At 38.6% G+C, this 19288-nt stretch overlaps 1 protein-coding gene across 4 annotated transcripts in view; it reads left to right on the top strand.

The window, feature by feature from the left end:
* Window positions 1–19288, top strand: part of LOC147254950 (neurobeachin-like) — a 180945-nt gene that overhangs the window by 99140 nt on the left and 62517 nt on the right. For all 4 annotated transcript variants that reach the window (XM_086216541.1, XM_086216540.1, XM_086216539.1 and 1 more), the window contains exons 37-38: window positions 6359–6483; window positions 14782–14922. In XM_086216541.1, the coding sequence (XP_086072667.1) occupies window positions 6359–6483; window positions 14782–14922 (266 nt within the window). The remainder of the gene's footprint in view (window positions 1–6358; window positions 6484–14781; window positions 14923–19288) is intronic.

The raw sequence follows: 19288 nt of genomic DNA, 5'->3' as shown, positions 1-19288 counted from the left end.
CTGCAGCCATTTTGTAATTGCTTGTCATAGAATTCTCACTCTATGTTGGGCTGATGCCAATATTTTTGTCCCTATTGTTGAGCCGGAAAGTGAAAAAAAGGCAGAGCTTTAAACATACCATAATTATCCCGTATAGAAGCTTTCAAGTGCCAATTTTTTCTTCATTTAATTAGCTCTTATTTAAAACATGATGCTCCATTTGTTCTCACAAACAGATATTGTGCTTCAGTTTGTTCTTGACCTACACTGGGCTCTATTCCCTTTGGGCACTCTTAACCTTGCACACTGTGCTAATTATCTCTGGAAAGAAGCCCATTCACACCATCATCAATTTCATCAGGTGATGAAATTGAGCCGGGCATCGCTTGACTGTGCCCCATTTCCGATGAAAGATGGGGATCCACAAAGCTGGTGATCCAAGGGAGTTCACCTACAGTACAGTATGGCTCTTCATCCCTTGTCTGATTGCATACTTCTGTCTTCATTACACCAGATGACTTGGAGTTAGTCTTGCTGCTGCTGGTGTTTTATTTCCCCTTTGCCTTTGTCCAGTATTTCTTAATGCATCTATTCTCAATTTCCTCATCTACAAAAGAAAAGACATATCCAATAACTCGAAGCATCTTGGCTCAGTTTGGCATCCTCATGTATGCATCAGTGCTGAGTGCAGTGATGATAGAAAATCAAGATGAAAGTAACGTGTAACATTTCCTTCCCTCTGTGATAATCTGATCATGATGTTGGCTGTAGAGTCTCTTATTTGGCATTCAGCACCAGATGTATGATCAAACTTGATGTGTTTTTACAGAGGAAATTAATCAGACTATTTTATAGGTCACTTTGAAAGCAGTGAGCTGCTCATCACCAGATGGTTGCCAGTCACCATTTTTTTTCTGCAGAGTGACTTTTTATGTTATTTTTTTTTCTCTCCATCTAGCACCAATATGTTTAGGAATATGATTTAATAATGATGCACAAAAGGAATGCATTGGCTGACAGACATTTCTATACTTTATGCAGGTTTACGATTTGCTTGATGCAGAACGATTTTAAGTAAGGGATCACTGTCATTCAAGATCCACTTGTGAGGTTCCCATTTTATTGTGGAATAGAAAAAAGAAGATTGCAGATATGCACCAATGACAATGAGAAATCCAAGAAGATATCCAGTTCCATACCATGATATTGGCACAAATACAATTTTCAGGCCTGTAGTGAAGAGCACAACCTATGGCAGAACGGAACCCAATGGATTTCCATATAAGTCATCCTGGAATTAAACGAGAAGAAAGGATATACAAAAAATACAACTATTTAAGTTCTTGGATTAAATGTAAATTTAATTTATAACAATGTTCCATGCATTCTACCTCCTAAATTTCGTTATTAAAAATATTGATATTGCCATAAAGCCACTGGGTTTTTGTGAGCGTGTGTGGCAACTCCAATGCAATGAAAACACTACTTTGACTGGCTGGCTATCAAAATACATTTTTGATGTTTTGTGTGAGCCAAAAAGACAAGTTATTGAGGAGCATAACAATGTGGATGCATGTCACCTCTCAATCAAAAGTCGATATGACACAGACTTTAGATCAAGGTCTTATCTCAATGGGATGTTTCTTCTGCTTTCCATACAGAGGCAGAATTTCCTCAAAAATTGCATTTTGTGAGGTGATCTGTGTCTCATATTTTTTTTAATTATTTTTACCAAAATGTTAACATTAGTCATAGATGTGTTACTTGTGTTTCAGTAAAATTCTTCATAGCACAGAGAATCAGAGCCCAGTAGGCGAACTGAAAATGAAAGAGACCTCTTGTCCTCAAAGTTGTGTGTGTGTCTGTGTGTGTGTGTGTGTGTGTGTGTGTGTGTGTGTGTGTGTGTGTGTGTGTGTGTGTGTGTGTGTGTGTGATAGAAACCAGTCACTGCGCCTTTGAATGTCTGAATGGAATTGTCACTGATTACTGGTATTTATAATAATTACCCCCTACTCATGTCACCAGTTGAAGCTTTTAAAAAGAGCATAATGGTGTTTTATTGAATCATTGGGTCGCTGCCCTTCCTCCTGACTGCCTCACGCAAATCTCCTCTGAGTATACATAGAATTAAAGGGAAGTCCTTAACCATGAGTTCATGTTCTATCTTCAGTTCCGTCCTGTATGTGTTTCAGTCGATCATTCTGGTATAAGTGACTTGAAAAATGTAGTTTTATATATATTGTGATCACTTTTATTCCATTATTTTATCTTAATTGTAGGTATTTTATTTCCCTGGAAGATGAAGTTACAAGGTATTCATGTTAATTGGGGGTAGACCTGGAATACGTAGTGTTTACTTTTCACTTATGTGTTATGTATGTTAGACTTTGTTTGCTGTTTGCAGACAATTGTGACCTAAAACGAGCCCCTTTGACCTGGTAACAGCAGTTGCTTTTCATGCACTGCCCTAAGTTTGCCCTTTTGCTCGACCAACAGTTTTGGTCTTTAAACATGTTTTTGCTGCTCTAATACAATAGTAGCACGATCATCCTCTATTCCGATGTGAGCCGCTGTCACCTGTAAAAAAAAGCATCTCTCTTTTCTAGAATGATATCATAGTTTCCTATAAAACTGTTATCAATCCATTTATTTTTATTTTCTTCCCCATTTAATTTTGAATTATGCCTGTCAGATTTCCCTTTCTTTTTTTTACAAGCAAAACACATTCCTAATAGAATGGGGTGTCAGAACTGGCACCTCAAAACCTCGAGACTGGCTCTTGGAGACAAGATGTGCTTTGAAAAAAACAGGAGAATAGACACTAGTCCTCTTACACATTTATCCTACTGCACTTAGCAAGTCTGAAAGCATCTATAAATAATGGTGCTCCTGTTTCGCGTAGGTTATCAGTGCTGGAAAATTAGCTTTTAAAATGCGGTTTGAAATCCATTTGGGTGATTGATTGGTGACTGGACTAATAAATTCTGCCAGTTTCTCGGAGGCCGGCTCATAGCCATTCTTTATGGTTGTCATGAAGCCAGACACATTTGATGTGCAAGAGATAGAGGTCTTGCACTGATTCTGCTTAATAAAGAATGCTATTTGGATGGACAATTTGTTGTTATTACAGCAACAATCCTGGCAACTTGCATTATTTCATATATATAATTATATATATATATATATATATATATATATATATATATATATATATATATATATATATATATATATATATATATATATATATATATATATATATATATATATATAAATTTAGAAATTTAGAAATTTAGAAATAGTAAGAACTGTGTTTCATCAGCGGTATGGACAATGTATCGTGTGCATGTACCTGCTAAGTATGATTTTACATTATGTTTAGATAATGTGCAATATAATATAAAACTTCTTGCTCCTTTATTGTTTTGGTGGTGTGAGACCTTTAAAATCTTGTGTGTAGCTTCCAGCCTGAGTGCAATCCTCCTGAGCCCCTCTTTTTCTTTCCCAGTACAGCATTTTGGCACAGTCAAAATCCGGTCTAGCACTAACCACATAGTCTAAAATATCACATGTCCAATTAAAACACCAGAATATCTAAACTGAAACCATCTGCACAGGACAGAAGAAGGAGAAGAGACATCAAAATCTTGGCATCTGATTCATTAGTCATTTAATTGTAACTTGGAGGTTTAGAATGTGGTTATCTTTTCAAGATGAATGAATTTATCTTTGGCTTAAAGTACACCTATACGTGTAATCAGGTGAGCAACCTTCAGCAGACCAAATAAAAGCATTATATACAGTTAATACTGTTAAAAGGAAATCTTCAAAGTGGAGGATTTATCCCCCACTGTCATCTGCAGTCTATTTGCACTCTGAATTACGGGGCATAATCTTCAGCAGTAATCGCCCAGTTGCCTGGAGTGGATTTACATTTCTCACACTGTGTAATCTTGCGTTTACAATATCATTTACGTGGGTTGCTCCTTTCCACCCACCGACTTCTCTTTTTTTCTCAGCTAAGCTTTGAGGAAGATTGACACGGGACAAGCTCAAGGCATTCAGTCGTCCTTTGCATACAGTGGCATGTGATACTCTGTGCGTACAATGTTCACACACATGCATGCACACACATATGCTCAATTTTGATTGATACTTCACTGAAACTGAGCCCTTGTTGCTGTCAAACCCCAGCTAAGTCTCTTGAGCCTCTTGATTTCTGACATTTGTAGATATTATATTCATGGCACAAGGAGGCTGTATTTTGTGATGTGATCCCCTCTAACACTTTAATCTGTTTAGACTATATCAAAACTGTTGCAGGAAAGGAGGCAGAAACCAAACAATCATATAGCAGGCTCCCTGCCAGGGTCTTGAATCCTGCACACACTCAAAAATCTTGAATTTTGACACAGGAGTGTATCCAAGGATTCTGGTGCCTGTCCCTAGTATTTTCCTGGATGTAAAGGTAGCCTGTTAATGTGTACTTCCTGTTTTAAATGTGTAGGCTGGGCTCTGAATTAATTCAAGTGCATGGGTATGGCAGTATTATATCCTATCCCAATGTATTCCCAACATTTTTGAAAATGTATTTACAGTTTCTCATGCATAATCTTACAAATGTTCAGCAGCACAAGTAATCGACTGCCAACCCTGTAGTGAAATCTAAAGCAAAGTGGCGGACATTTATTTTATTCTCAGAAGAATATTTCAAAATCGTTTTGAGACTGCTGATTAAAGCACCTGAACTTTGTGATTAGGGTTGGGGAAAGACAATAATGGTTAAAATACAAATAAATAAATATATACACAGAATTGCAAATGTCCCAGCATCACACTCCTGGTTCATGATGATGTATTAATCATAGTGTATTAGTCTTTTTGGGTGTAAGTGCAAAGAGTGAACGATAGCAGTCTGCTTATCTACACATCATCCCAGAAACCACAATTTGGCATTGCGTATTTCTGCAAAACACTGACAACTCACTGTTTCTGAATCAAAAAATAGATTTCATATCAATATTTATCAATAGGTGTAGATCAGAATTGATGAATACGGAGTGTTGAAACAAAATTCAGTCTTGAGCTAAAGAACATGCGTACAGCATGTACCTCCACCAAGGTGACCTCAGTCAATCCAATGTGAAAAAAAACATAACAAAAAAAGTTTTTTGTCTTTTTTTTATATGGAACAGATTTACCCCAAACTTTAAAGGGTTCCTCTTTAGCCCACCCTAGACCCATTCGTCTTGTTTAGAGAAAATCAGCTCCATTTTCGTGGAAACCAGCTAACAGACAGCAATGTAAGCGTTACCTCCCTGCTTTTGGTAACATGAAGTGTCAATGCTACAATCACAGTCCACTCAGGCTTAGGCACAAAAAGCACTTGATTATGGTTCGGAAAACTTATGGCTTTGGTTAAAGCTGCTTATTGCAAAGTCCTTTCTTGAACTCTTATCAAAAATCTTATGAAACATTTTTGATCCAGAAATGTTGGGATTATGTACATATATGGCTTGCACTAATGAATAAATGTAATCCTCTATGTCCTTTTGTCAACTTTATCCAATAATTGGAATCTTCACTATTTTTCAATGACTCCCATCATTGTTTAGAGTTAATTAAAGCGACATATTTTGCTGCTTTTAACATATAACTGCTTTTAACACAGTTGAAACAAGCTGCACTTGGTAACCTAATGCTAGTACTCGTGCTTAATGGTTTGCATTAGCTTCAAGCAATAAAATGATCCCAGGTCCTCGCTAATGTTGAAATAATCATTTACAAAGATGGTTACCACATGCTGGAACTGTTTTCGTCTTTTTTTTTTTCTTCTTCTTTTTTTAACGACCCTAATTCACTGTTATTAATAATGAATAAAAATGCAATTTTCTGTTGGGTTGCTCCAGGGCTCCGGGAATCATTTCAATGAATATTTCAGCACATTATTTTAATCTTGGCTCCACATATGCAGGGAGGGGGCTTGTTTTATAGGCTCATGCTTCAACCGCCCCAAGACCCCGATCATTAAACCCCACGCTGTCTGTGTTGAGGTTCCTACCTTTGATTTACAAGACTTGTTAAAAAACACTGTAAAAAAAGAAGGCAAGCTGTGCCATTTATACTTGTAATTTGATGCCGTATTTGTTAATGGGAGTGCATGTGATTTATGTGAACAGTGGTTGCTGCTGGTCCCTGCTGTTCTAATGTTATTGCCTTTAACAGAGCTAACATAGGCCTCTGCAGAGTGAACTGCTATCTGTGGCCTGATTTTCCTCCAAGATGCTCCTCTATGATAAGAAGGTGGTAGCTGTAAGCAGGCCATGACTGAGGGCCATGTGTTCTGTCTACCCTGTCTGTCCTCTTGTCTCCTTTATAGACAACTGCACGAATCCTGGCGTCTCGACTATTGGGAGGATGACCTACGCCGGAGACGGAGATTTGTCAGGAACCCATTTGGCTCCACCCACTTAGATGTCCCAAGCAAGTCATTGCAGGAATATGGTGAGCTTACCACTTCATCATGAAACAAGAACGCTGAAAACTCAAGGTCAGCATTACCACACACTGAACATAAATCCGTGCTGCCAATAAAGTGTGGTAGAAAAAGTCCACATAGCCTTTTGTACATGGTTAACAGTCATTTTTATAGGTAACATATTTATAGCTTCTAAATTGGACATGGCACATCAAATTTATTGCACTTTTTATTTCCATCAAAACACGTACTCAGGAACAAATTTGGTCACTACCTTGATTGTTTTCCCCTCTGTTCCTAAACTTTTCTTATTGACCCACGCAGTGTTGGCCACCGCCTTGTGTCAATTTTGCCTCATGTCATGCAACACTGACTTTTCAAGGAAAGCAGCTCAGTATTATTAAACACCCTTAGTCAGTCAGTCCCAGTGTTACTGAAGAACAGACTAAATGCACTGAAAATACAAGGATATTGATTCTGAAAGTAATGGGCTAAGCTTTGAGGACAATCAAAAACACAGTCCATAATGTTCAGGGTAGCCATTTGAAATGACTGTAGACTTGCAGCAGCACATGCATGATGATGTTCATTGACCTCTCGTGCATCTCAGTGCTGAGCTACTGATTCTTAGATGGGATTAGAATGTCATCTAGCTGCTTTCAGCTCCACTTCTGCCATGGCTGCCATATGAAGATCATAGCAGTTCTGCAGATAAACACATGCCAGCTGTTCCCTGGACTGAAGGTGGTCCGTACATGCAATAATTGCACCGTCTGCTTTAGATTTTGTGGTGGTTTCATGCGCTAATTTTGTTGGCTTTTTGTGATGTGATGATACTGTTTTAGGGAGGAAAAAGGAATGTTAAACTTTAGCTTACATCAAAAGATGTTAGGAATTTAAGTGTCATTAGCAAATAAATTAAAACAACACTCTCCAACTGTAAATAATAATCGAAAGTCAGATTATAGCTAATCAAAAAAAATCCTGTATTTGTTAAAGAACACCAGGGCAGTTACAAGAATCTCAAACCACTCCAACAACACATTTTGTCATCAATATTTTAGTATTCTCCTCACAAACAATACTGAATTAGTAAAAACAAAACATCAAAATGTATTATGTTGTCCAAAATGTTATCATAAAGATCAATAGAACAATCCTTATAGTACAGCCATGACTGGCCTACTTTGGATGCCACTAAAATAATGATTTTCTGGCTGCACAAAAGTATGAAACACGAATCAGTAAAGTCAGAAGAATGAAGGCACCTTATCTGTTATTTAATCTGATATATATTTTTCAATTATCTACTTTGTAAGTCAGCATCAGCCTCTTTATAAAACCTCATCGAACATCTGCAAAGATTCATTACGTGTCCCACAGTATGCCGACGTGGGTGTAACATCCGCAACCTATTCCAAAAAATACATGTTGTGCAATTTGCTCCTTCAAATAGCAGAAATATGAGACATCATTGGCATTTGTGTTCTTTGACATTAGTCCCTCAGTGTAGTTGACTGTGGGCTTGTTGAAGTCATGCTGGTATGTGGTGTTTTTAATGAGCAGAATAATGTATAAACTTGTCAAGTGAAAGGGATCACCTGTGGTGGGACGGCCCTCTTGTTCCCCTTGAGAGGTGAGCGCTACTTTCAGGACTAATCCAGCAGGTTTCTAATTTGATTCCACTGTGCAGGCTAGTCATCTACATGGGAACGATCGTTGGTTCTTTTTAAGAGCTTGAGCAGATTTTAGTTGCACTGACAGTTGGAAGTTTTTGTGTAAATGTGCCGTGACAGGTACTATTTTTTTTAATGAATATTCACTTTAAATTAGCATGTTATTAAACATTAGACCTGTCTTTAGCAGATAACCCTGGTTCAGAGGCACAGAGATGAATATCCAATTCTCACAACAACCAGATTTTATTTCAGGGATTTGACAGAGACTCTATAAAATGGTTTAGTGGGTTACTGGCTGCATTAGTAGCAAAACAAAGGAGCTTGTTTGAGGCCCACGAGAGTCATTATTAAAGCTTTTAAATCTGGGACTTTTAGAAAGCAGAAGGTTGTCCAAAATGAAGAGACTGTTTCTGTTTGACAGCAGGATATGATAACACACACTCAGCCACCGTTGTGTGTTTGAAGAGGGCACACTTCCACTGCTGTGTTCACAGTAAACGTCAGTCTTACGAGCACACTTGGGGGAAATGAAAGTGAGGAGGAAATGTGTGTGTTTTTTTCACTAAAACCGTTTCCATGAGTGAGTTGCCTGTGTTGTTTTTGACAGTAGGAGTCCTGCAGTCATCTTTGTTTTCTCTTTAATATTAAGAAACAAAACAGATAAGGAAGTTTTAGAAGTTGGGTTCTATTTACTTATTTGTTATATGGATCTGCAGGAGATATTTCTGGATTGTGGCCAATATACTTAAAAAAAAAAAAAGATGATGGCAGCTGAAGTATGATTTTCAGATGTCAGATGACAGGATAGTTCACCTGAAATGAAAATCAGTCATTATCTCCATCTGTCAAACACACCTGGAGTTTCACAGGAAAAGGCATTGCAATAACAATTTAAGCCAATAGTGACCAGTCAACCAGCAACTTAAGCCTACATGCTAACTGCATGTCAGATCTGGCAACACGCTCATGGTTATCTTTATTCCACAACTGAGTTTCAGTTCAATTTGTCTGGGGTGTAGTGTGTCAAAATGTTTGTCCATTTTTATAAACAGAGAAGACAGCAAGAAACATCCATCCATTTTCTTCCTCTTATCCTGTTAAAGGCCGCGGGGGGGCTGGAGCCTATCCCACCAGCTTTCAGGCGAGAGGCGGGGTTCACCCTGGACAGTTCGCCATCCCATCGCAGGGCCAACACATAGAGACAGACAACCATTCACACTCACAGTCACGCCTACAGTCAATTTAGAGTATCCAATTAACCTCGTCCCCTCTTGATGTCTTTGGACTGTGGGAGGAAGCTGAAGTACCAGAGAGAACCCACACAGGAACAGGGAGAACATGGAGACTCACACAGAAAGATCCTGTGCCCGAGCTGGGATTTGAACCCAGAGCCTTCTTGCTGTGAGGTGACAGTGCTGACCACTGCACCACCACAGCATGAAACAAAATGAGATATAATGTTGGATGGGAAATATGATACAATATTGTTGCCCTCTTGTTAGCATTCACCGTGAGGATGGGATCCACTGTCTTGCAGTGGATCTGTGTTGCAACAAATTTCAGACAATCTGTGGATGGCGTCTACAGAGCCTCACAGTCATTGGTGGATGATGGTATTTACATCCCACTGATCAATGCAGACCCCAGCAGACATGAAAGCCATGAATTGGTCAGCTGAGACTAAGTTCAGTTGGCCTTTTGCTAACTTGACTGTAGATAAATAATTTAATCTTTCAGCTCTTCTTGACTCTCTAAATGTTGTCCGACTAAACAGACTAAATCTGATTGTAAAGCATGATTTCCTTCCGTTTATCCAACACTTTACAACTGCAACAGTAGCAATGGAGTAGGCTATATGATGTGAGCACACATCAGCAGTTGCTTTAACGGTCATTGCCAGAAGGAGGAGAAAAAATAACCCTACTTCGGTTTTAGTCAAACATATGCAAATGTGACCCTGTTCCATGGTTAGAAGTTGTGGCTCTTTAGTCACGACCATTGTATGAGTGTAACCTTTGCATTCACTTTTGTTCAGTATGAGTTTCTGTGAGTGTCCGTTCATGGACGTCTCTGATGGGAGGTTAAATTCTACCTTAAACTCTACCTCATTGTCTATTAGCAGCATTGACAGCTTAGCCAGCACATTCTGTCTGTGCCCTCTGCCTGTAATAACCTGCCCCGTTACAGCCAGCCACGGCCCAGTATTAGAGTATATTGTTAGGTGATTGGAATTGGGCAACCATGAAATGGAAGTCACGTTAATATTGATCCAAGTGTTTAACGGGGTGTTTTACCTCTGGGTGTCCTTGCTGTCTCATTTCAGGTGAGAAGATTCTCTCAGAGCTGATTGCCCCTGGCAGAGATCTTTATTGCTCTTTGCTGCAGCACACGCACCGGCCCTTCTGATGCGATAATCGCCTCATGTAGTTTGGTAATCAAAGATATTGAATAGTGGCAACTTACAACATTTGATTTCAGCTTTCCTGTAATTGTAAGAAACCATTTGAATTTGATTGGCCTCATGTGACAATTATTAAACACTGCTGTTAATGTTTTGATGGAGACGTTAAGGTTGTTTGTAACCTCTGGCAGCACAGTAGACACGCACTGCACATCGCAGGATATTGAATAAGGATCACCCCAAGAGGAAGCGTCTGCACTGTATAAACTCCCCCACATCAAAGTTATGATGTTTACTTTCGCAGTCTCAAAACACACAGGCTACGCTGCAGAACGAATGGCTTGCATAACAGGAAGTATGAGGCTGTCACACCCCCATTTCATCTTTCAGTGCAGAGTAAATAGAAGTGAAAAGGCAGAGGGCAGAATTGCATCGTCTGAGCAGTAACGCAATCCTATGGACTGGACTTTTTCTCTCGGTGTGGAATGTAGAGCCTGTGGAGTGGGTGCGTAGGAGGGCAGGATTTGAAACAGATCGAGCCTGGGAAACGGAAGAGATGTATTGAATATTTAAAACATTCTACAGGGCTTAAGTTGCATAAATGCTGATTGCACGGAACAGTGAGATAGTGTGGTAAATAAGCCATGCAACGTGTTATGTATGTTGAGGAGACATAAAGCAGAAGACAGAAAACAAAAGATCCAAAGTTTAGTTTTTTTAAGTCACCTTTTAGGAAGTAGTCAAGACAGCTGTGGGTATTGAGCTGTTTCTAGAATATTGCCCATCACATCAACTGACAAAACTTCCCCCTCTCAAAGATATTAAACAGATATTTACTTGTTTTCATACCACCTCATGGAAACCTCTGAGAATGAGTAACCAATGGATGTATGTTTATTTATAGTTGTGTATATTAGATTACCCAAGTATTTGTGAGAGTTCATGCTAGTTGATCTTTAATCAAAACAAGATGGTTCGCAGGTCTTTTCAGACGAGGGAGGCCAGTGCCAAAAAAACTCTCACGCACAATGGAACATAATATATGGCTCATTCGTTATTGCAGCAAAACTGACTCAACAGTCTTCTAAAGACCTTTTTCAAAATCTGTGTTTTTTTTAATGGTAAACATTATTGGATGTGTGTTGAAACATCAGTTTTTATGATGTGTTCATGTTTCCCAAATGAGACCCCTGTTTCCCTGTTCATGTGGAAACTGTGTCTTTTGTACATAACAAGGTGTGGAGATTTGATATACACTCTCAAATTGTAGTGGGTTGCAGAATTTTATATATATATTTATATTTGTGTGTGTGTGTGTGTGTGTATATGTGTGTGTGTATATACAGTATGTATATATATATATGTGTGTGTGTATATACAGTATGTATATATATATGTGTATACATATACATGTATATATATATACACACATATTTATATATATGTATATGTGTATATATATATATATATACACACACACATATATGTATATATTATATATGTATATACACATATTTATATATGTATATGTGTATATATGTATATACACACACATATATGTATATAGTATATATGTACATATGTATATGTGTGTATATGTATGTATATATGTATATATAGTATATATGTCTATATATATGTGTGTGTGTGTGTGTGTGTGTATATATATATATATATATATATATATATATATATATATATATAATATATGCATTTCTCCACTTGTAAAGTTTTTTTCCACAAATCAAAGCTTTTTTTTAAATATATATCAACAAAAGCTTTGATTTGTGGAAAAAAAACCACTTTACCAGTGGAGAAATGCAAATAATACAATATCAAAACCAGTTTGGATCTTTGAGGGATGCTCTCAAGTGTGTCACTTCTTCGAGGGGTAATAGTAACTTTTGCCATAGCACCATGGTCTCATACAGAAATCTCAGATGCCACTGAGCAAGTATAGGTCTGACAGACATTTTCCCAAAGACTTGGATAAGTTCTTTTCAACCTAATTGGAAGTGATTTAAAAAAAAATGCCATTGTTTAGTTTTAAACAAGAAATAGTCAGAATTCATGTAATTATATATTTTCCAATCTGTCCAGGATTAAAAAGGAAATCCCAAAATATTATGATTTTATCCAATTATCCATCTATGTCAAAGCACGTAATGTTATTTAAAGATTGTTTAAATGCAAACATACTTTTGCATGTTTTCTGGAAAATTGTTTTATGGGAAGTCAGAGGACACAGGTCTCGAAACCACGTCCCCCCCTTTTAAAACACTCGTGACGAGTGCTCTTCATGGGCCAGCCTCAGTTGGTCACAGCTGGCAGGTCTTCATCAGCCTCCATCGAGGTTACAGAAACTGTGCTTTGCACTTTACCGAGTGTAATTAGAGCACTGCCAGGCAGTTTCAAATCAGTGATTGAACAAGAGGACCCGTGAGACTGTGATTGGTGACTTTTACTGGCGTTGTTCCTGATGGACATGAGAGCAGACACGACACAAAACTGCTGTCATTCTTGAGTTGAGAAGTCACTAGCAGTAGCATCTGACCAGCTACTGGCTGTGTACTGTTAATTACGTTAGAACCCCAGCTCTAGCTGGTGTAGCCTTCATTGAAGGATGTCCACCTTTTATCAGATCTCACGCTGTTAAACCAGCTGAACTAAGAATGTTAAAAGCCTTGTGGAGGTGTTGTTATCTTACTGTTCTTTTTAAAATCGTGCGCCAAATGTGTGAATACATATTTCAAATATTTAGTTTTGAGGTTTTGCATGCAAAGGTCAAGGATGAGCACATGTAAAGCTCTGTCAGACATCTCTGCACACAAAGTTCTTAAATGGTGCCAAATGGTGACCATATTTGCAGCTGCAATTGTAATTGCTAGAATGTCTTTGTTCAACTAATGATTACTCATGAGAAAACGGTTCTGTGTCACATTTTCTCCTTTATATCATACCTCTTCTTTTTTTCCTGACTATACTGTGCTCTCTGTGAGAATTGGCTACACTGCACAACACTCAAGGGTTTATGTTGGTAATTTGCATGTACTGAAGAAATCAGCATGGTTTATTTTGTCTACTCACCCCTGTAAAGACTTCCAATCAAAACATCAGCATGTCTGCTGGCCTTACCCTCATTTACTTTGAGCTTAATGATGGTTTACAGAATTACAGTTTTACGTTTCACTCATTCTGCTTTGATCTGCTGCTGCTGGATAGCTTTTGCCTTTAACATTACACAGAATTCATTTCCGAAATGCACAGATTTCCTCCCTCCATCTGCTGAAATCACTCCAGATATGAGACAGAGCAGGAAGCAGGCTTTTTTTCTCAGTAGCAGTGTTGACAACAGGCAAATGTGACCTCTTCAAGACAAGGTACATGTCCCGCTGGGAACGGAGAGGCGAATTAAGAACTCTGCTGAAAGGCAACATGTCAGACAGGTGTCAGCTACCTCCCAATTTCTTGATGCGTTCTTTCTTTTGAACACATTTTTTTTCCTTCTAGTTATTTCAACGTTAGACTTCAGAAAGACAAATTCACAAAAACATTGTGAGTAGCCGTGTGGCAGGCACATGTTGGCGATAGGCTGATAACTGATAAATAAGTTGTGAGACCTCTTTGTTTTGCAGGATGTATGAACACATCTTTTTCAATGAGCACGTTCCATTATAGTCATGTGATAAAGTCCTAGTATAAGCAGCCTCCTAATTGTGTTGGCTGTTCAGTCTCTCTGTTGTCAAGTCTCCAAAAGCGGCAAATGATACCGTTAATCGACTGCGAGCTGAAGCTGTATCCCCCCAGTCAGATGTTAGTCTTTCAAGCTACAGACATTTCATCGTTGACCTTGTCTAAAAATAAAAGCTGTAACACCTTTGATGTTCAACCAATGGAAATATATTCAGTGAACAAATGTGTACTCTGACATTCTCTCATATGCCATGGTAAGCACATTGGGTTCATACCGTATATCCTTGTGTATTACATGTAAGTATTCTCAGTTTTCCATATGTTGGCAACCTGGTTTATTGAAAAAAATATCTTATCAGATGTCATCATAAATTTATATGTTTATTAATAGAATTATAAGTATTTAGTGGCAGAGTAGCAACATTAGCTATAAAAACCTTAACCAAGTGATAGACTTTATCTGGAAGTAGCCAGCAACCGATGAGCAGTAGAAGTCACACTGCTGTACTTTGTGGTCCATGATTTTTTTTGTTTTGTTTTGTTTTCCACAGAGGAGGATGATGTGGTTAAATCTAAGAAGGCCTTCCGCAGCCAAATTGTGACCAGCCAGAACCCCGAGACGGAGCTGACATTGGAGGGAGATGATGATGCCATTAGCCTGCTGCAGGAAAAGGAGATGGACAACCTGGGTGGTAAGCCTGCAAATAATTACGCTTTTTTTGGTCTTTCTTGTATAGTTGTCATGGTTTAGCACATGATTAACATCAGTACATCTATTTCGAGACGTATTAAATAACCTTTTCAATATCCATATATTCTTTGATTCAAGCTGCTGTGAACCATTGCATGTGAACGCTTTTCAGTAACCTGTTTAACCGTCCCACACCGTATCCTACAAGATGACACGATATAAACATTATTTTAATGACATCATTATACCGTATTTGGACAGTTTTTATTTCTGTGACATTTATGTGTAATTTCTTTTAAATAAGGGCATAGTAAAAAGCCACTTTGTTTAACTGAACTCAAATCAAAACCCCGCATAACAACACACTCGTAAACGAATACACTATCGACATGTCATTTGATAGTTAGACATGTCATGAGTTGCTCGTACTCTTTACAAATTTAATTTCTTGGATAAAACCAAAATTCTCTGAAACAAATTAATTATATTATTGCAATTATGTGTCTTCATTTAAATCTTCACATCTCTGTTTGCCTGTTTATTTAGGTCATTATCACCTCATAAAACTTGTGTACTCATGTATGTAAAGAATGAATAAGCATTAAGTCATTACTTTGGTAACACTGACCAAAAAAAAACAAAGCAAAATATATATTGACTAAAAAAAGGTGTTATAACAACCCTGGAAAACATCTTGTAAAGATATTTGCATAAAAATTAGTATATGAGAAGTTGTTTGTTAAGGGAGCGCAGACAACAACTTTATTAGTTACCCTAATCCACAGCAACACCAGTGCAACCATCATTAAGGGATTTATTGGCCCATAACAGCTGAGGAAAGTTTTTTTTTAATTTTTTTTTTTTAATTTGGGTTTATTTGATTTGTGTAATTAGTTTGATTTATTTCCGTCACGACCCAGCTTTAATGTTGTCTGACACAATCACCCAAACCTCCCGCAATTTTACTGGCGTCGCGTTTAAGTTTGTGCTGCGCTATCATGCGAACCTGAGTGACTTTACTGGTAATTATGGCGTTAGAAGGTAAGTTCATGGCATAAGATTACATGAGTTCCAAAATGCTGGACTTTGTACTCGTGAATGAAGCCAAATCTTCACTTAACACATGCAAACGGTTGGTGGTTTAAACTGTGATTGCCCACTGATGGCTTCATCGAGGAATATAAAATTGCACTAAACTCTGGCAACAAAAATCCATTCCAAAAACATTCCCTGTGATCCAATCACAAAGATAATAAGGTAAGAATAAAAGTTTCTGCCTTCTGTCTCAGGTAATAGTTGACGTTTGGGGTTATCACTCCATCCATTTTCTTTACCGCTTATCCGTTTAGGGTCGGGGGGGTTGCTGGAGTCTATCCCAGCTGACGTAGGGCGAGAAGCGGGGTTCACCTTGGATGAGTCACCAGTCCATCGCAGGGCCATCAGGAGCAATTAGGGGCTCAGTGTCTTGCACAAGGATCCTTCGATATGGTCACCAGGGGAAGTGAAGATCCAACCAGCGACCCCTCAGTTACTCGACAGCCACTCTACATCTGAGCCAGGCCAGCGTTGGGGTTATTTACCATTTAATGTACAAGAAACAATACAGTCAAACAAAACAGGAAATGTTTTATTTCAGTGCTTTTGGATTACTTTCCCACACTTTGATATATTCTAAACATTCCCACACATTAGCTGGAAAATATAAAATGAACGAGTAAAAGTAAGGTGTTTGTATTTGCTAATTTAATTGTATTAACTGTGAAAATGCTATTCATTTTGTCACGAGATTATGCAAGTTAAAATTCTGATTAACGTCAAGGTGGATTTGACTTCATCAGTTTAGACAGCAGATGGCCATTTCCAAAAAACTATAATATACATAATGTATGTGCAGGATTACTGCAAGAAATGAAGTGCCAAAATATCAGTCTTTTTTTGTTAACATGTTAACCACAGCAGATGCATGTATATTAGAATTCAAAAATGTACTAATTATTTAAAAACATAACTTCATAGCGCAGATAACACTTTGTGTGGTTTACTAAGTGATCATGGTTTGGTAGATGAGACTCAGGCGAAACCAAATCCCATAATAAGATCCCACAGATGAATTTTGGAGGGGAACTCATTTTGTAATGGGGCCAGCAGATACCCAAACACCCCATGAATCTAATCAATCTAGAGAGCAAAGCAAGAGCTAGAATGTTTGGTGAGCTATCTTTGTTTTTAAGGACTACTATTAACCCTGGAAGAAACTGACATGAGTGCATCTGTGAATTATGAATATGCTTTGTCTGAAAAGTGATCATTAACCAAACTGTCAACATCAATTTAAGGATTGTAGAATAGTTTTCATGCTGAATCTGAGAGTTCTGAGTTCATGTTTACATCAAAGGGAGCTCCCTCACACTGCATTGGTAGTGTTTTTTGGTCGTTGTTTTTTTTTTACCAGGATACACTCTTTGTGTTTGGCCTGTATCTAATCTCAGGCATGAACAGCCTTAATGAGAGATCTGGGACTTGATCCTTGTCAACAAGAATGCTCCTCCTGCCAGCCGTTGGGTCAGTGCTTTCCCGCCTGCCTGCCTGCCTGCCTGCCGCCGCTGCTGCTGCTGCTGCCAAAGGGGCGGCGCCTGTACTTAAGGGCCCAGGCAGTTGTGGTTACTGAACCTATGATTAGTTTTGCTCTCCCACCAACACTGGAAGCACCCGCTGTGCTTGGAATAAACGTGCCTTTTTTTTTATGCACACTTTGTAAACCAAAATCGGGGGAATTTGAAACTCAAGATAAGCATGTGAGAGGAAAGACGAGAGGTGTTCAAGCCTCACAAGACATATCTGATGTCAGACAAGAGTTTTGTGGATTGGACTGTTGTGCTGACATACCGGAACTGTGTTAGTATACCCTGAAGTGTGGTTTAGCAGCCACAACCATTTTGGTTAATTAATCACTTGAGTGACATGTTTAGAATGTAGAAAACCCACCACAACATTTCTGAGTAAGTATTAATCTCTGAAAATTGAAAGGAAGACAGTGGGTACTATTCAGCTTTTTGCGCAAGCAGGTTTATTGGTCCTTCCAGAGCAGAAACAGATTCAGAATCGTATGAAAAACTAAATATAAAAAATAGGCTTTTTTTGAGATGTTGTTTTTTGTGGGATAATTAAATAAAAGCATAATTATATTCATCTAAATGTTTTATGTGGTCATGTTTTACTCAGACAAGAGGTTGCACCTCTTAAACTCCACATACTTAGGTGATTTTCTGTATTATAAGTCACAAAATACAGATTTGCAAATGAGTAATAGACCTCAGGCATCCTCTCATCATTTAAAAAATAAAACCATGCAGGCTAATCGAACACTACAGTCCAGAAGATGGATTGTGGTTTCCTCAACAGTCCCCCCAACCCCTCCCCAACCCCCCCCCCCCCACACACACACACACACACACAAATTAGACTTTTCATCACATCATTAAATGCACTTGTCACTTTACAAATATTTGTGATTTCATTAAAAGAAACACCCAAAAGTCCTGTGTTAAGCTTTAGCCAATTCAAGCACACACGCAAGTGTAACTTGCTCTTAATTTCATTATTCTTGTGTAAACATTTAATGTCATATAGCCTAATTATGAAAGGATCCCTGAGGGGATTACTGCCTAATCCTTTTCCTCCCCATGAGCAATGTGGCTTAATGCTGGAGGCCAGTGTCGAGTGCAGCCCTTCAGGTCGCCACTCAATGCATCAGCCCCTCAAGTGTAAATGTTGTAGAAGTGGAAGGGCTTGTAATGTCGATCCAGTGAACATAATGCTGAATATATTAATAATAATAATAATAATAATAATACATCAGCCGAAGTAAAATGTGCTTCCTTTTTGATAGACTAAACCTTATCTTGGCTTCGCGTTGCACTGCAAGCATTTACCCTTCTATCAAGCTTGTAAGCATGTAGCGCCTGGTCTGATAGCATCAGACGATAGGATCGCCGTTAATGGACCCGAGCAACGCCGCTGAGGAAGAATCCAGGGAGGGCGGGTTGACTGCGGAGCCCTGCAAGAGCGATGAAGGGGCGCTCTGGGACCTGAGACCGAAATCCACTTGTATTCCTGTAACACTATCGGCTATAATTGGCTGAAGAACGCAGATTAAGATTGATGAGACATTAAAGTGGCTCTTTGGAGTTTAAAGGATCGATAAATATCCTGATTTCGAGGAGCTTTAGGTTTGAGAGGAGACAAATCACTGTAACAGTGCTCCACAGCGACACTGATCTGAGAACATGGAGGATGAAGCAGCAGCAGCCGGGGGAGGAGGCGAGGGAGGAGGAGGAGGAGACGGAAATAAAGATGTGATCACTATC

This window comes from Aulostomus chinensis, chromosome 10 (genome assembly GCF_037954235.1).
Source record: "Aulostomus chinensis isolate RoL2024-O1b breed Wild chromosome 10, RoL_Achi_v1.0, whole genome shotgun sequence".
NCBI classification, from domain to species: Eukaryota; Metazoa; Chordata; class Actinopteri; order Syngnathiformes; family Aulostomidae; genus Aulostomus; species Aulostomus chinensis.
The sequence above is the reverse complement of the archived record's forward strand: the minus strand, read 5'-3'. Positions and strand labels throughout refer to the sequence as shown.